The sequence below is a fragment of the Metarhizium acridum genome (genome assembly GCF_019434415.1).
Source record: "Metarhizium acridum strain ARSEF 324 chromosome Unknown scaffold_568, whole genome shotgun sequence".
NCBI lineage: Eukaryota > Fungi > Ascomycota > Sordariomycetes > Hypocreales > Clavicipitaceae > Metarhizium > Metarhizium acridum.
In genome coordinates this window covers 1,419,459-1,436,319 of record NW_027094041.1, presented here as the reverse complement: position 1 = coordinate 1,436,319, position 16,861 = coordinate 1,419,459, and the positions used below count along the sequence as shown (strand labels likewise).

Below are 16,861 nucleotides of genomic sequence, written 5' to 3'. Positions count from 1 at the left end.
TAATAAGGCTATTAAGAGTATAACTCTTAATAGTAAAACTATTACTTAAATTAATTAATAGAGATCTAAATCATTTAATTATAGAAATACCTTCTCCTTAAGTACTTATTTATCTCTTTATTATAGTCCTAAATTAATTAGCTTAACTATTAATCTCTTTAAACCTTAATTAACTAGCTTAAGGTTTAGTTAGTTTAATTCTCTCTAGTTAATATGTTTAAATATTAACCTCTTTAATCGCCTCTTAGGTTACGTAGCTAGTCACGTACCCCTACCTTCTTCTTATACCTATAGGTCGTGCCTATCCTAGCCAGTACGGTCCCGTCCCGTGTCTTGTGTAGTGTCGTTCGTAATATATAAACGATATATATATAAGGTACTATAAACTCTATAGGATAATAAACTCTTAATTAAAGCCTTAAAATACTAGTTCTACTAGAATACTATATACTTTCTAGAGTATATACTTATATATAAAGAAATATAAATAAGCTTAAATAAGATTAAAACTATTAAGAAATAGCTTATATTAAAGAATTTAAAAGAAGTTAAAGAATTTATAGTATTTATAAACTTCTACTATAAGTTCTTAAGTGAATATAAAGACATTTTATAACCTCTTATAAACCTAATAAAGAAAGAAGTTAGCTTTTAATAGAATAAACTAAAAGCTATAGTATTCTAGAAAATAAAAGATTTAATTACGTTAAAATCTATATTAAAAGCACTTAATTAAAATAAACCTTATAAGCTTAAAATAAACGCCTTAGACTTTATACTAGGCGAATAGCTTAAATAATAAGATAATTAAGGAAAATTACACTTAATTATATTCTTCTTAAAGAAACTCTATAAACTTAAACTTAATTATAGAATTTATAATAAAGAACTTATAGCTATTATTAAGTACTTTAAAGAATAAAAATATTATCTTATAAAAGTAAAGTATTAAATTAAGGTTTATATTAACTATAAGAATCTTATATTATTCTTAATTATAAAGAATTTAAATAAATAATAGATTAAATAATATAAAACCCTTATAAATTATAACTTTAAGATTATATATTATAAAGAATTTAAAAATAAAAGAGTAAACGCGCTTAATTAAAGAGAGAATTTAAAATTAAATAAGTAAGTAAGTAATATACCCTTATTACGCATTACTAAAAATAAGAATCTTATATTAGGTACTTAAGAAATTAATATAATATAATAAGTTAAGCTAAATAAAATATAAATGTAATGGATTATATTATATATTAAGAATAATAGCTACCTAAATAATTAGAAAATAAAAACGCATTTATTTAAGAAAGGTAAAACCTTCTTATATAATAAACGGTAATATATTTCTAGTATACTTTAAGAATAGCTTATTAAGAAAATATACGAGTATCTATTACACGAATATTAGGGTATAGGGAAAACGATTAATAGGCTAAGAAAATCGTATAAATTTTTAAAAAGTAGAAAAATAATATAAGAAGTTATTAAGAAATATAATATGTGTAATAAAGTAAAATTAACGCGATACGTATTATACGAAGAATTATAACTAATATTACTACTTAAAAGAGTATAGTAAACTATTATAATAGACTTTATTATTAAACTATTAAAGTTAAAAGAATTTATAATAAAAGTAACTTATAATAGCATTTTAATTATTATAAATAAACTTATAAAATACGCCTATTATATTTTATATAAGAAATTAAGTAATACTAAGGACTTAGCGTATATATTCTTTAAAATAGTTATTATATAGCACGAATTACTAATAAAGCTTATATTAGATTATAATAAATTATTTACCTTAAACTTTTAGAAATATCTTATAAAAACTATAAAGATTAAATAAAGCTTATTAATAGTATTTTACCTATAATTAAATAAATAAATAAAAATCTTAAACTAAATACTTAAATAATATTTACGAAGCTATATTAACTACTAATAGAATAATTAAGTAAAATAGCTATTATTAGTATAATAGGCTTATAATAGCTCTAAGATTAATAATATAAAGATATTATTATTTAGGGTAAATTATAGATTTAACTCTATTATTAAAATACATGTAATATAAAATATAAACGCGCTAATAGCTATAACGTATATAGTAACTATAATAAAAATATAAAAATACTTATAATAAGAATAAATATTTTTATAGAACCAAATAAAATACTACGCGAATAAAAAGAGATTACTAGTATTAATCCTAAAGAAGAGATATAAAGTATACCTTATTCGTAAAAATATTAAAACTAAGTAACCTAGTAATAAACTTAACTAAAAGAAGATTAGATTATTTCTTATTAAATAAAAAATCTTAAATACTAACTATAAACTATTATTACTAAATAGAATGAGAATTTATTTTATATTTTATATATTACTATTAAAGAAAGCATTAAATAAATTTATAATTGCTATAAATATTATAACGAAAAATACTAACGAATATAAAGTTAAATAAATACTTAAAGTATAAGAAGATATAAAGAATTACTATTATCTCGTTAAATAAAAGGGATATTTAAACTCTAAAAACACTTAAAAACCAGCTAAAAATCTTATAAATTACTTAACGTTACTTAAATAGTTTTATTTTTAAGAAACGCATTTTAATTAATCTTTTAAGTATTACCTAATAACTTAATATTAAACTTAATATTTAAGAAATAAACTAAAGTAGAATTTAAATTCTTAAAAGAAGTAAAAAGGACCCCTATAGTCTTTTAAAGCTATTTTACTTTCTCACGTTTTATATACTTTAACTCTTTAACGTTATTAATATTACGCGTAACCGCACGTATTATTTTCTTAAGTTATAATTTCTTTTATTTTCGTAAGTAACGCACCTTAATACTCGCCTTTTTAAGTTCTTTCTTAGTAGCTTCTAGTTTAAACTTAGCTTTTTAATATTAGGTATTAATATAACGTAACTACTATAGGGTAAGAGAACTTATATTATAGTAAGACCTATTTAAACGAATACACTTATAATAATAGAACGAGTTCACGTTAAACGCCTTATAATTCTAAAGGCCTTAATCTTAGTAAAAGGAATAAGCGAGTATATTAACTAGATTTTTAATTATTAACTTAAGAAGAGCGTTTCACTCGTTTATTTTACGAGAAAGTTTACGGGATTAAACGAGAGGTCTTAAGATACAATTAGTTAATATAATAATATATAAGAAGAATAAAGAAGAGAAAATTACCTAAAAACCCTTAATCGGCCTACTTTAATAGCCTTAAGAATAAGACTAATAAAGGAGGGGTATTATATTACGAACGTTACTATATAAGACGCGGGAAGCTAGGCCGTACTAGTAAGGGTAAGTATAGCCGCTAATTAATAAGGATATTAGGTTACGTAATAGCTTATTAGATTATATAAATAATCTAATAAGACGAGATTATTAGGATTATTAGGCGATTTAAATAATCTAGAATTATAATAGAGAGATAAACGAGTACTTAAGGAGGGGGTATTTCTATAATTAGGTAGTTTAAATCTTTATTAATTAATTTAAGTAATAGTTTTACTATTAAGAGTTATACTCTTAATAGCTTTATTATAATACTACTTAAAAGCTACTTTATAGCATTTAATCTAACTTACTTTCTAAGAAACAGACCTACTATGCCTTAGAATCTAAGCTACCGTTACACCTAGCTGCTATAATATTTAAGCTATTATATAGGTTATTATAGCTTAAGGTAATAATAGTAACCTAATTAAAAAGTATTAGGTTAACCGCTTTCTTTAACGTAACCTAAAGGTTAAAATAAAGGTATTATAAGGTATTAAGTCTAAAAGAACCCTTAACGTAATAGAAGATTAAATGTAAGCTTTTTATAACCTTTTTAATTATTTAATTAAGGTTTAATTAGTTAGGTTAACTTAAATTTATAACTTTAATGAAACTAGTATTATAATAGGGGATTTTAAGGCTAATAAGGTTATTAAAAGTAGCCTTATTAAATATTTAATAAGAATAATAAAGTCTTCTTATAAGTGAGCTTTAATTCTTAAATATATGAGCGTTATAGGTTACTATATTAAGCCTATAGTTATCTTAAAAGGCTTAAAGCTTTAAGGGTAATAGTTTCTTAATTATTTTTTATATTAGGCTTTTACCTATAATAATTCCAGTTAAACTAATACCTAAATTATAATAAAATGGTTTAAAGAGATCTTTTTACCGGAAATAACGCCTAAAAACCCCTTCTTATAGCGTATTCTCGTTTTAGACAGCATTAGATTACACATTTTAATTGAATTAATATGTATAGCTTATATTAATCGTGTATAGCTTCTTTTTCTTCTAGTAAAGATATTATATATTACCTAACTACTAGATATAAGCGTTTTTAGGCCCTTAAAAACCTACTATTATTAATAGTAAGCTAGTATTATTAATTTTAATATCTTATTACCACGATAAAAACAGCGATTTATTTGAGCCTATAAGAAAGCTTTTAAAAAGGCCTTTATAATAATAAATATTTAAGCTAAATTTTAAGCTACTAGCATTTTTCCTATTAATATTAAAAGAGCTCTTTAATCTATCGTTAAAGATAATAGTAAAAATAAGCCTATAATACTAAAAAAGCAAAAAATTAATAAATAACAGGTTTAATAAACGCCTTATAATAATAAAGAGATTTAAGCTTAAGTAAATATATTACGCTATAACCTTAATAATATTAATTACGAATATTAAACCTTAGCCTTAAAGGCTAATTATAGCTTTAATTAAAAGAATAGCCTTATTATAACCTTATCCGCTAAAAACAAATATCTTAAAGCTAAATTTAACGCTTTAAAGCCTATTAGCTAAAAGGCTATTAAAAAGACCTTAATTAAGCCTTTACTATTATCCCTAATATTATTAAAGCTAAAGCTAAAGCTAACTATATAACAGCTCTTTATAAAGAATATTACGGCCACATAATTAAAGAAGATGCCCTTAAAATTACAGGCATGAATTAATCTGATATGGAATTTACGTTCTAGCTGTAAATAGCTAATATATGCCCTTTTCGTTGAAAAATGCCTTAATTTCAATGTGTTGTGATAGAGCCCTAGATATGACGAAAATGGGGGGCTGACGATGTTGTGGGGTGACGCGTTAGTCAGCAAACTGGATATGCAGCCCTGGGACTAATGCAGGTGTAACCAAGTGATGCAGCTATGCATGCACCGCATGGGCCTCGGATTTGCGCCGGTTCGCCGTCTGTTTGACAAGACATGCCGGGGCCGATATCGTGCTATCATTGGACAACAACAGGTCGAAGGCACTCCTCGACCAGGATCGCGATTACTTGAGGCCCCAACTGTATAGCGCAAATGGAGTGGTAGCGCGCGTACCACTGCCTTTGTCGAACTATATCCAATTTTCCCAATCGACTATTATATGTCATCGTTTGTGGACCAGGATTAGCGAACGCGAATGCATCTCAATGGGGTGTGAGGCCGGAAATCCTGTCAGACATACGGCAGTGCTGGCGAGCGGCACGGTTTTGTTGCAAACGTCATGAATCTATCCATACAAGCTAAGTGCCTCGGAAGCTATGTATGTTTGATCAGCAAAAACCCACCGGTAATCGAGCTTAATCAAGAGCACAGATCCAGAAACGGCCAACGTACGTACATACAGATTGAATTGACACCGTGCATCACATATGGAGCTTTTACAGGCAGAATGTCAAGTCCTTGCCCTGTCCCAGTTCCTGGCTCCTTCGATACATTGAACCCACTCTGGCACATCTGAATGAGCTTCACATAACTACCGGGTTACAGGTTAGCGACGAGCATTGGTGATAGGGAGAATAGCAAACTATAGAGTCCGGACTCCCTACTTTGTACATACGAGGCCATGGAGTCTCGCGAAAAGCGCACCCGGGGTTGGTGCGTCCCACCGCAGAGCACCTCAATCGAAAAGAAGCGTTCGATAATTTTTCGACATTCGAAAGAGGCTTGCATGCCAGTCAGAGAACCACAACTTGGCGGCAAACCGACGGGAGGCAATCGTGAAGGCCAGTGTGGAGGCCACAGCGCTACACCCCTGAAGCTGAAAAAGCATCAAGTCCTGTGCCATTTCTTCCTCTTGAATCTGGCCTTGTAGTGGAAAGGAAAGGAGCGCAGTTGTCCAGAAAACCGCCTATGCAGATGGGGAGCACCGTGGAGTCATTTGTTGCTCGTGAGTAAACATGACGTCCCATTCCTTCTTTCGCCTTGCTTCCAATGTTGGTGGGGTCGATGTTGGAAGCAACAAAACAGGGACCCCACTTGCTTGGCGACGTTCGCAAGGTTAGCTCATGGAGTGTTCTGTCAAAGTGATCTGTACATATTGTACTCCGCACATGCCTCGACTTCGTCTGACGGCAGAGCATTCTGCCAGCCATGGTGCACTGAGTGGTGGCTTTGGTAGCGTAGAAAGTTCAACAGTCTGTCAGCTTAAACTAGACAGCCTAAGCGTTGATGAAGACCGGAACTAAAAATAGACTAAAGACACCCACTCTAAAGAAAAAGATCATCTTCGTCCGCTATTCCCCTGTCCAGAATCAGGGGCTGCACACGATGTACTTCGTAAGGCAGAGGGTAACCTACTGGGTACCTGGGTACCTAGGTAGGTACCCAGTAGGTTAGGTATCTGGTCTATACCGGTTATCCCGTGCAAGTACCTAGATTGCCAGGCCGGGTCCGCATTGCCGCACAGAACTGCCCTGACGTGACTGGAAACAGCAACCACCGGTCTTGCTTCTTGCATGGACGTCGAATGTAAGGACTTTCGCATGCTACCCACCAGGTGCCTAATGCCTGGTAACTACCTCCCTGAAAGATGCGCCTTGGGCGACGCCTGCCTCATGCGCCAGCCAGCCAGGGGTGGGCTGTCGGTCGGCAAGGCAAGTGTCTGGTCCATTGCAGACGGCAGAAAGGGTGAAGCACAAATGCAAATGGGATTTCGCAATCCTCGTATGGAGAAAAAAAATACAATACCATATCGTACGTTTCTTGTCTGTTGCGCAGACCCACATCCGAGGTGTTTCTCCCCTGCAAACACTCCAGACATGCATGAGATTTGCGCGTCACCCAGAAGCCAAAAACTGTCCAAATGTCCTCGTCACGGCCCCGTCGGGTCGTCAAACTCTGGTCCCGTCGAAGTCAGTCGGTCGTGTCGATGCCGAGAAAGACTGAGAATAGAAGAAAATCCTAATAGATCTCGATCCCTAACTCGTCACTATGCTGGCCGCTCGACTTGAGGGCTCCCAAAGCAAAGTCTCCAACATATCGCATCCTGGCCTGCTGTGGCATCGCTGTGGCATCCCTGCTTAGCCTTGTGCCCCCGTCACCCAACCAGTTGGTCCGGAAAGTTAGAAAGACGGTTCCAGGGGCTCAACCGATGTGGCTAGCATTGACAGTCCAGCCATATCGAGCTGAGAGGGACCAATGGATTGATGGGGGCTGCAAGAGCAAATGTACTGGCAAACTAGGCCTCAGCACCCTGGTCCCTCCAGTCTGCGGTGGTCTGCAGGTCTCTTGACCTGCGTTTGCAAATCCAGCACCCAAGCGTTCTGCGTCACCGCCATCATTCGATGATGAACATCTTGTCCACGATGAACCAATTGACTGACATCGACGGTGACGTGACCGCCACAACCAACAAGACATCCCCATTGCCCCCAGCTAGCTTATCCGGTAGTCGGGCTCACGGCTCCTGCAAGATTGAAGACGACTCACCTTCTCCCCGGACAAGCCAACCGAAAACCGACCGAGAATACACTCCTCCTCCGTCCCCAGGATACGCCCCTCCCATGTCTCTCCATCCAGGACGGCCCATGCTGCTCCGCAATGTTTTTCAAGGGCGAGAGGTGCCACCAATGCCACTCTCTTCCGGCCCTTACACGCCCCTAGCGCCCCCGACGACCGAGCAGTGGCAGCATCTTCCAGCGTCTCAGACTTGATATGACAGGTCTGCTCATAGTTTTCCCGTCCAGCACCAGCCCGCCTATCCATCACCAGATGTCAGAACCAGTCTAAGTCCATATTAGTACACAGCACTGACACAGCTTTAGCCCGGTATCCAGAATCATGGTTTCCGCCCATTCCCGCTTTGCTCTGGTCCCTGTTCAGCGACGACCTGTGCCTGGGAGTTATTAACTTACACCCCTACCTTGTTATTCACTCGTCAACCTTGTTTTCTCTTCAATCATATCATATTCGCGACCTGAAAAAACTATAAATGTTCACGGCTACCGCGCCCTTTCCCAAATTCTTATCCATCCACTAGAGGTACTATCAAGTGAAGGCAATATTCCGAACCCACTTCGACTTCTCGACTTTGTTGACCAACATTGTACAATCCTGACCTAATCGCTTCAACCTATTACACGACCTCTGTCTTTATACAAAGTGTGCTCTTTGCTGCCCCCTTAACTGTTTCGCAAAATGGTCCTGCATAGCAACCCCCTTCGCGGTGCCGAGCTCACTTCATCGGTTTCCCTGAGCTGGAATGTCCTCATCAATCCCACTGCTACACCAGACCCTGTTGATATCAATGACATCATCAGCTACGGTGCTCAGGTTCGTGTGGACTGACGGCTAGAATGTTTTCTGTGATATGGTAAAACATATGGCTAACTATCGAGGTAGATTCCTGGTACCAGATGCCCAACTTGCGCTCTTAAGGGAAAGGAAGTGTGGGTTATTCCTGGCAGGAATTGCGGCTATTGTGGCACGCCATGTGATTCTCACTAAGTGAGTATAGCATACTGACTTGTGAAGTTGCCGCGCGACTTCTATCAGATTTTAGAATGGCATTAATGCGGGTGTAAGATGGCGAGACGTCGCCTTCGGGCAAGGCAAATCCTGAGTTTTCTTTCTCACAATTCTCCAGTTCCTTTACTGGGTCCAAAATATTTCGTTTTCATCATTGCAGTCAGGGTTCGCGGCTGGTCAACGACGATTGATTGTATTGTATTCGGCGCGGAACGCACCATGGCGGTTTGCTCTCGTCAACGTCAAACGAACTCAGGTTCTACCTCAATCATCTCCCCCTTTCGGGTTCCGCCAACCGGTTTACGCACTTGGACCGAAGTTTTTGCTGTCTTTTTCTCTTTCTCTTTGTTTCCCTCCTTCCTCCTTTTTTTTTTCTTTTTCTTTCTTTCTTTTGCTTTGGAAACTATATTTGGGCCCGCCAGATGGATCGAAGTTGGGCCGATCACGCAAATTTAGCCGTCTTTGCTTGGGAAGGCATGGTTCTTCATGTCGAGCTGAATTACCGACTTGGTCAGGGGCTAGAGATATCATATCCTAAGACAAGGGTCTTTCACGCTAAGAATTAACGGTCGCAGACTCATCATGCTATTATAATTTTGGCACAGCAAATATACGGCACGGCGCAATGGGAGATCACGGAGTTAAGAAATTTGGAGTAACGGACATATAGATTGGAGGGCGTTAAGTGTGCGAGCACATGGTGTTCGAAGTATAGGAAAACCAAGGAAATTGCGCAAAGCTATGATGGGATTTGGAAAAGGTTAATTTGAACGACCCCATTTCTGTGCCACATGACTTGTAGGCTACGTGCCTTCGCCAGCGCAAGTGAATGCAGTCCTCACTTCCTGAAAGTCAAACACACATCGGCCCACTAAAACCATGCCGGCAGTGAACAAATGTAAATCCGCCCACCCACTAACTCACTATATTACGTTCAGATCTGCATGAGCCTGGAGTTGGCTATCGATCGGGACACTTTCCCAGTCATGCATTTAACCGATAATCTGTTTACTAATCGATAGGTAGCAGAATGGCCAGTCTTGTAAGACACATGTAGTACAATGTGCTTTGCAGGCGGCCCGAGTTGCATGCCAAGAACTTAATTACAGCCCCAACCAGTATTTGAAACTCCAAAAGCCAAAAACACAGCCAACCAGCCGCTCTCATTGGTGGCGCAACCACTGGGTTAGGGCTTCAGGTGCAAACTCATGGTAACGTGGAGGATGGAAAAAAGGGGAATAGCCTGGTGAAACGCGGGCCCTTTGGCCGTATTACAGGAAGGGAAACCAAGGTGGTGTAACTGCGTGATGATATTGAATTGCAGCGTGTTACTTGGACAAATTGGCAGAATGACGTAGTTCGAACTGTCAGGCCACGGGGCTGCAAACATATTGGCGCTGCAAGAACATATAAGTTTTTGTTCTCGCTTCGACCTGGCAATGACGTTGAAAAGGGGGGCCGGTGGCTGAATATTTGGTTGGGCTTTTTTTTGACTCATCATCTTTACGGCAAAATGCCCTCATGGGGAAATGTGTCGTGATGCTTGGCCGCAAACCCGTTCAGATAACCACTCTATGTCATACCGGCCGAGCGTCCATTTGAGATATACCGTGCGGTCCTGGCCACCTCCACGCTTAGGCATTCGCTTCGCGATAGTTCAGATGAGGAACCTGAGACGCAAAACTTGTATTTGCCAGCAGGTTGTACTCGTCAGCGGGCAACGTTGGCGAAATGGTGTGTGGGTCCATCCCGGGTCTTTGTAATATCTTCAGATGAAAATGTGATATGAGCAGGGTGGCCGCAAATTTTCGGAGGAAACACGTCACGGTTAAGAGTGAAAATTTCCATACAGATGCCCAGCTTTGCTTGCCAAGTCCTTTACGAAAAGGGGGATTGTGCTGGGGCGGTGAAGACTTGCAAGCGGTCCTACGACCTCAACTTGAGAACGGGCGGCGTTTGGCCGGGGGAGTAGACTCTTGTTTTGCCCAAGAACAGCCCGTTCTTGACGATAGAATTTTGTTGATGTACTGACTCAAAAAAGCTGAAAACTTGGCTTCAGTCTTACGAGAGAAATGAAAGGAGATGCCGGATTTCTGACCTTGGTCTCCGTGACTGTTGTAGTATCAGATTTCCTGACTCTCCGTATCCAAATTATTTCGACACCTCATGTGATTTCGTCTTCCGGAAGGGACCTTGCCGCCAGCACGGTTACCAGGATCCGTCAAGTGCAAGGCGAGACATGCCAGCATGACGTTGCACGTTGTACTGTATGACCCGGGCTTGGAAAAGGCGGAGGAGTGTTCGCAGTAACGGCTTTATAATCTTCTCGAATTTGCTAAAAATCCGAGAGCCAATGCTGAACAATGCTAGCGTTGTACGACGCGACAAGTCGAGAGCTGAGCGGGCGGCCAACGGCGAATTAGCAATGACACATCATGTGAGGAAGAGGCTGCTTGTCAACCTGGTCTTTGGGATGGCGGTTAACAGATCCACAGATCTGATCGAGGACACACTGACCAGCAATTAATTATCATACATACATACGGAGTACATGAACCTGAACCTTGTAGGCCCTGTAAGTGCAACTCTGGCCAGGGTTCAGGATGGGTGGGAACTGGGTCCCGTAAGGTCAGGGTCGTGCATGAAGATGTGTTAGCGGGCTTGCGTCTCTCCCAACAGTCTGGTTCACTGAAAGAACCTGCAGCATCGTACCAAACATGCTTGGTGGAATTGGCGAATGACAGCATCTTGTATGGGCTGAGATCAGCTGCCGTCCCTCGTAGGTGTGGTTTTCCATCCCTGCTACTCCGTAATACTCCAACTTCGGCGTTCGCAGTAACGTTGCCAAGTCACCGTGGAACTGAAAACAGACCACTTAAGGTTTAGACCGCCGACCCCGAACTCGGCACTTGTAGTATCCAGATGGAGTAATAGGGGGGGGCTTTTGATATTGAAAAACTGCGGCTAAGGCGGGCGAGAGTATATATTTGGAGAGAGTCTGATCAAGGAGGAACTCACGCGTGTGGACAATGTTATTGTGGAATAATGCCAGAGTTGGATTCTCCATGTTTGCCAGTAAGTGCCTACTAGGTACCTAGTAGGTAGACGGACTGCCAGTGCCGTAGGAGTCCTTGCAAGGGTCTGGTTACAATACATACTACTACGGTACCTACTTAGTACCTATGTACCGGCCCAGGCAACCAGGCAACCAGGCAGGCAGGTACTAGAAACTGAAAGAATGAGTGCAACCTGAGAGGCAGGAGCGCCATGACTCCATTCATAATTGCCGTATCGAGTAGATGGGTCATACTGCGAGGCGTGGTAGACACGTAGCGTCGAGAAGTCCCGATAAAGGAAATAGAGACAGGCAGTTGCGGGTTGTTAACTTGAATCGGGAGATGGACTTGTGATTCTCTTCTAGAGCAGCTCAGAGATGGAAAGCAAGGTGAGCACATATGCCATATGGAAACTCATTGACGGTATGCACCTGCCAGAATTAGGCCGGTTGGCTGGCTTGATTGAACAATTTTCGCCGCATTGATTCTTCCTGGTAATTTATGTACGAACCCAACTTTCCGCACACTGGGTCGTTTTGGTCTCGCTCTCTCCAATTTTATCTCCTACGATACTGCCGAGCCATACCAGGTTCTTACTTGATCTTCCAAAGCAAATTCGTATCGTGAACGAGACTCTCCGTATCCTTCTGACTCATAGGTTCTATCGTTGCTTGATTTGCAATATGGCTACGGAAGTATCGACTGATGCAGCCGGCGAAGATTTGGTGTGCGCCAGAGCAACTTCAAAACAGATAACGCGTCATTTCGAAAACAACAGTCAAATGCGGGCAGCACCATTATCCCGTCAGCAGTATCTGCACATGCAGAGTCAGCTAGCTAAAAGCGCTGCCGATGTGGGAACCATGCAGTGTTGGGTCCTGTTCAAGCCATGTGACCCAGATACCATCATCTCTAGCTGCAGCGTGTACCTGCGAGAGGCAATCGTGAACAGCGGAAGGGGTATGGAGCCCGTCAAGGCAGCTTTAATCACCGACATATTTACGCATTCAGAATTTAGAAGGAATGGGATGGCAACCAAGTTGCTGACCAAGGTGAAAGAAGTGCTGGACGGCATGGAAAAGGAGCGCGTGGGGTTCAGCATCATTTACAGCGGCGTGAACACCGAACTATACGACAGACTGGGTTAGAAGCCTCAGACCGTGTACCAGCAACGCATAAGCTATGGCAGTAAATCTAATTTAAAGCCGCCAGACGATGACGAAATGAGTACACTCACACCGGATGACCTCTCCGAGCTCTGTCTTCAGGAAGTCAACACAGCAAAGCTTCGGCTCTCGGCTCTTCGAAGTACCCAGAGAACGTTTGCACAGGTCTTGGGCACCAATGATGTTTTGAAATGGCACTTGGTGAGATCATTGGCATTAAAGTGGCATTTAGGATCTGGCAAGTCCTGGGAGCAGTCGCCTGTGAAAGGAGTTTTATACCAAAGCATAAGGAGCATAACGGCGTGGGCTTGGTGGGTTCACGACTTTCGTTCACGCAAGCTCTTTATCGGACAAATTGGCACAGCTCGACTTCAGGGCATGGAAGAACCGATTGCAAAGATTCTCCATGCGGCCGTTGCAGAAGCATGCGCACACGGTCTGAAAGAGGTCGTGATGTGGGAGCCAACAGTCCAAGTCGTAAAAGCAGGAGGTTTGCTTGCCGACCAACTGGGAGCTGGCGCCCATGTTATTTTTAAGGAACGGTTTGATGACATTCCATGTGTTCGGTTACATGAGCAGAATGAGCGCGAGGTAACATTGGTTGCGCCTCAGTTTTACGGATGGTGTTAGATCCATGCCCAAGTTGGCACACAACAAACAGCTAATAGTATAATAAAGTTTCATAACTATGCTTCCAAGCCTACGCACTGTTCATGACCGCATCTTATTAACAGAGCTGGAGCTCTCCTAAATCTCATCATTTGCGGTGATGTGGCAGTATACATGTTGAGGCCAGCCAGCGTGCTTGTTGAACTACAAACGTTGAATGATTCCCAGCTTTGCATCCAGCCACGAGTTTCCCCCGTCGACCCTACGATTCAGCCAAGTATAAATTAATCGTCGGTACATCAGGGCAACACAGAGCCGTGGCAAGAGTCACCGCTGCGCCAATTCAACACCTCGACCCGCCAACACTATGAAAACCCAGCTATGCCTCCCATCATGGTAGTTACAAGTGGCCTTTCCCTCGCCGTAGTATCCGTGATGCAGCGCTCATCAAGCTAGCCTCTCAAACGGGTTTCTGGAAACAACACGCAAAGCCGAATATTATGCTCAAGCGTCATGGTTCAGAGAGCGAGGTGAGCTCACTGTTGGCCAGCGAGGCGACGTAGAGGAGGCGACAACACAACCCAGAAGAGCATGGTGGCAACTGCCGCGCATCAGACTAAACTATGCGCATGCTAAGCATGTTCCAACGCCCTTTGAGTGGTGTCAAACGACCAGCATTGAGTAGCGAGATGTCGACGTCCGTCATTAACCAAGTCAGATGAACGACTTTCCCGCGTCTGGTGCCCCGGTGTTGAGATCCCGGGGTTAGAGACGAGTGACAGTGATTATCGTTGGGAGTATCCGGAATGGTATTTGGAAGAAGCGCCATTATTACATGCATCAATTGGCCACCGAGTTGGTATATCCTTCGTATACGCTATACGCCATCCCCTGGCGACTGCTTGTCCTGCCATAGTATAATCTAAAATGCAATGTATACCCTCAAACACATGGCGCAATATCCAGATTAACAAAATCATGTCTATTCCTAATCAACACACCGCGAAACGCCATCTGGTCCATCATCACTCCTCTTCGTTCTCCGGCGGTGCTTCTATGGACAGCAAAAAAACCTTGTGCCCGGTTCTCGCTGCGCTCTCCCTGGAGCTTGCTTCCACAGCCTTCTTCTCACACTCGTCCTCCTTCTTGTCTGTCCCATCCTTCTTGTCCTTGGTCGTGTCCACAATGCCATCCTCCAACAATCCTATCGTCGTAATGGCATTCCCCTCCCCGTCCAAATCAACAACCACATCCACGGTATCCAGGCTCCCATCCTCCGTATACTTCCACATATCCTTCCACTCCCCTCTGGCTAGCGCTGTAATCACCATCGACCCCAAAACACCCGGAACAAGATACAATAGCGCTGGCTGTCCGCGCTTAAAAACCAGCAGCATAGTTAGCGTTACCGCCATGCCGAGCGTGTATCCTACCATGGAAGCGTAAAAGTATGTCTTGGAGAATCGAGCGCCCGCCAACTCAACCGGCAATTCCGATGGACATGAGAGGAAAAAGTTCTTGCGAGTCCAAAGACCTTCACCCCACTTGTTCTTGACGTCGATGTAACGAGCTTTGACCTCCTTGTGCTTGGTCTCGCTACGACGGACAATTTCTCCAGAGGAGTCGTCTTTTGTGACAATAGTTAGGTCAGTTGGTTCATACTTGATTTTACGGACGTAGTGTAGCCACAGGTCAAGACGAAGTGCCCAGGCGATGACCATGCCGGGAATGACAATGTCTCCAAGACCAAGGATGCTTTTGCGCGATGCGACTTCGAAAGTAAGTTTAATAGGAACCTCGAGAGTTGTGGCGACGGTGACCATATAAGGGCTACCGGCGGTTAGCATTGCTCAACGAACAAGAAGGGGTCTGATTAGCGATGTACTCACGTATAAAACACCATGACAACATCATAAAAGAACAGCCCCCACAGCACCAGGCTCCCCGTCAAAAAATCCGTTGGTGATAGGATAAGAAGACTCCCATAACACATGCCATACCCAAGCATATTTGACAAAAAGGTGGAATTCGTCGAAAAGTACACCAGCGCCGTGGCCAATGACAAAAACAGGGCCATCATGTGCGAAAATCGAATCCTGGCCGCCTCTTCTCCCACCCCATGAATGAACAGCTTTATCGTCCAGTGCCTGGTGAGCAGACTTCTGAGCTCCCAGACCGCCTTCTGTGCTCTCTCCGTAACAAAAAACACACCGAATATGCCAGGCAGTGGATTCTTTTCCGTCGCAGCACCGGCATTTCCAAAGTCGTCACACACCTGGACCGTTTTACTGCGTTGGTCAACTCTTCGGAGTGACCCATTCCTCCCGCGCCAATAACTCGGAAATACGAAGGAAGTGACTAGGTCCATACCGTGTGCGTAAAGGGTCAGGATACTAGCTATTGACGCAGTGGTCATGTAGTACCTCAGTATCTTGTTCAAGATAGCTGGGTCCTTAAGCCATTGAATGAGATAGTACAGTCCGACAAGCACAATGCCCGCCATGATAGGAAACAGGATTGCGTCAGAGGGTTCAAGCCCTTGTGAGAAGCGGTCATCATCGTCTGACTTTTGACCGGGCTGCTTCTTTTTGGGGGGTGTGGCGGAAGGGGGGCGGCGGACGGCAGCATGAGAACCTACATAGATGATTCCCAGGACGGACACGACGAGTTTGAGTTCGAGGACCACAAAGTCGAGGTCTTGAAGGAATCCAAGTGGTGATGTTGAGGTTGTTGTGACGTTGGCAGTGGTGTTGAGGGTGTCGAGGGGGCCTGCCAAGGCTGTTGTTGTGTTCGATGCCATGGTGGTGGTGATGATGTTTGCTGTCAACTGTAAAGCATCGAGTAATGTGAGGTGCTAAAATGGGCGTATCGATGTCGCTGGTTGGCTGTGGACGCAGAGTAGCCGCTAGTCCATTGTCTGCTGCTCCAAAAGCAGAATGGTAGAACGCCGAGGAGTCTGCAGAGTAAAGTCTGCAGAGTATGGGCTGGGAGAATCGATATCGTAAAAGACAGTGGGTGCGGCTGCGCTCTGCTCTTATTAAAGGCAAGCAAGCCGTGGTGATGTGTCCGGTCCAAGTTCAAATGTTGACGGATTCAGGCCCACCCGCCACCTGGCCTTGGGGTCAAATTATGCTGTCCGTGATCCTGGTCATAGCTGAAGACAACCAACCAATGGCACCTGCCGCCGCCGGGGCTCCGTCTGCAGCTCCAAATCGTCAGCCTCATCATCC

General features: G+C 41.8%; 3 protein-coding genes across 3 annotated transcripts; 1 reads left to right on the top strand and 2 right to left on the bottom strand.

The window, feature by feature from the left end:
* Positions 1 to 9,779: 9,779 nt before the first annotated feature.
* On the bottom strand, positions 9,780 to 10,477 carry J3458_019825 (uncharacterized protein). Its single transcript, XM_066121712.1, has one exon. It carries the CDS (start codon positions 10,299 to 10,301, stop codon positions 9,987 to 9,989), a length of 315 nt encoding a protein of 104 aa, XP_065973329.1. The 5' UTR covers positions 10,302 to 10,477; the 3' UTR covers positions 9,780 to 9,986.
* Positions 10,478 to 12,085: 1,608 nt separating this feature from the next.
* On the top strand, positions 12,086 to 13,708 carry J3458_019824 (uncharacterized protein). Its single transcript, XM_007816505.2, has 2 exons — positions 12,086 to 12,999; positions 13,069 to 13,708. Exons 1-2 carry the CDS (start codon positions 12,540 to 12,542, stop codon positions 13,650 to 13,652), a joined length of 1,044 nt encoding a protein of 347 aa, XP_007814696.2. The 5' UTR covers positions 12,086 to 12,539; the 3' UTR covers positions 13,653 to 13,708.
* A 715-nt stretch (positions 13,709 to 14,423) lies between these two features.
* J3458_019823 (uncharacterized protein) lies at positions 14,424 to 16,706 on the bottom strand. Its single transcript, XM_007816504.2, has 2 exons — positions 15,521 to 16,706; positions 14,424 to 15,461 (listed from the first exon to the last, which is right to left on the bottom strand). The coding sequence occupies exons 1-2, from the start codon at positions 16,429 to 16,431 to the stop codon at positions 14,657 to 14,659; spliced, it is 1,716 nt and encodes a 571-aa protein (XP_007814695.1). The 5' UTR covers positions 16,432 to 16,706; the 3' UTR covers positions 14,424 to 14,656.
* Positions 16,707 to 16,861: the final 155 nt, after the last annotated feature.

Excerpts from the sequence above, each read along its gene's own strand:
- J3458_019823 (XM_007816504.2), bottom strand. The coding sequence starts at position 16,431 with ATGGCATCGAACACAACAACAGCCTTGGCAGGCCCCCTCGACACCCTC. Across the intron at positions 15,462-15,520 it reads GTTGTCATGGTGTTTTATAC|CCCTTATATGGTCACCGTCG; the intron begins GTGAGTACATCG and ends AACCGCCGGTAG.
- J3458_019825 (XM_066121712.1), bottom strand. The coding sequence starts at position 10,301 with ATGATGAGTCAAAAAAAAGCCCAACCAAATATTCAGCCACCGGCCCCC.
- J3458_019824 (XM_007816505.2), top strand. The coding sequence starts at position 12,540 with ATGGCTACGGAAGTATCGACTGATGCAGCCGGCGAAGATTTGGTGTGC. Across the intron at positions 13,000-13,068 it reads CGAACTATACGACAGACTGG|ACGATGACGAAATGAGTACA; the intron begins GTTAGAAGCCTC and ends TAAAGCCGCCAG.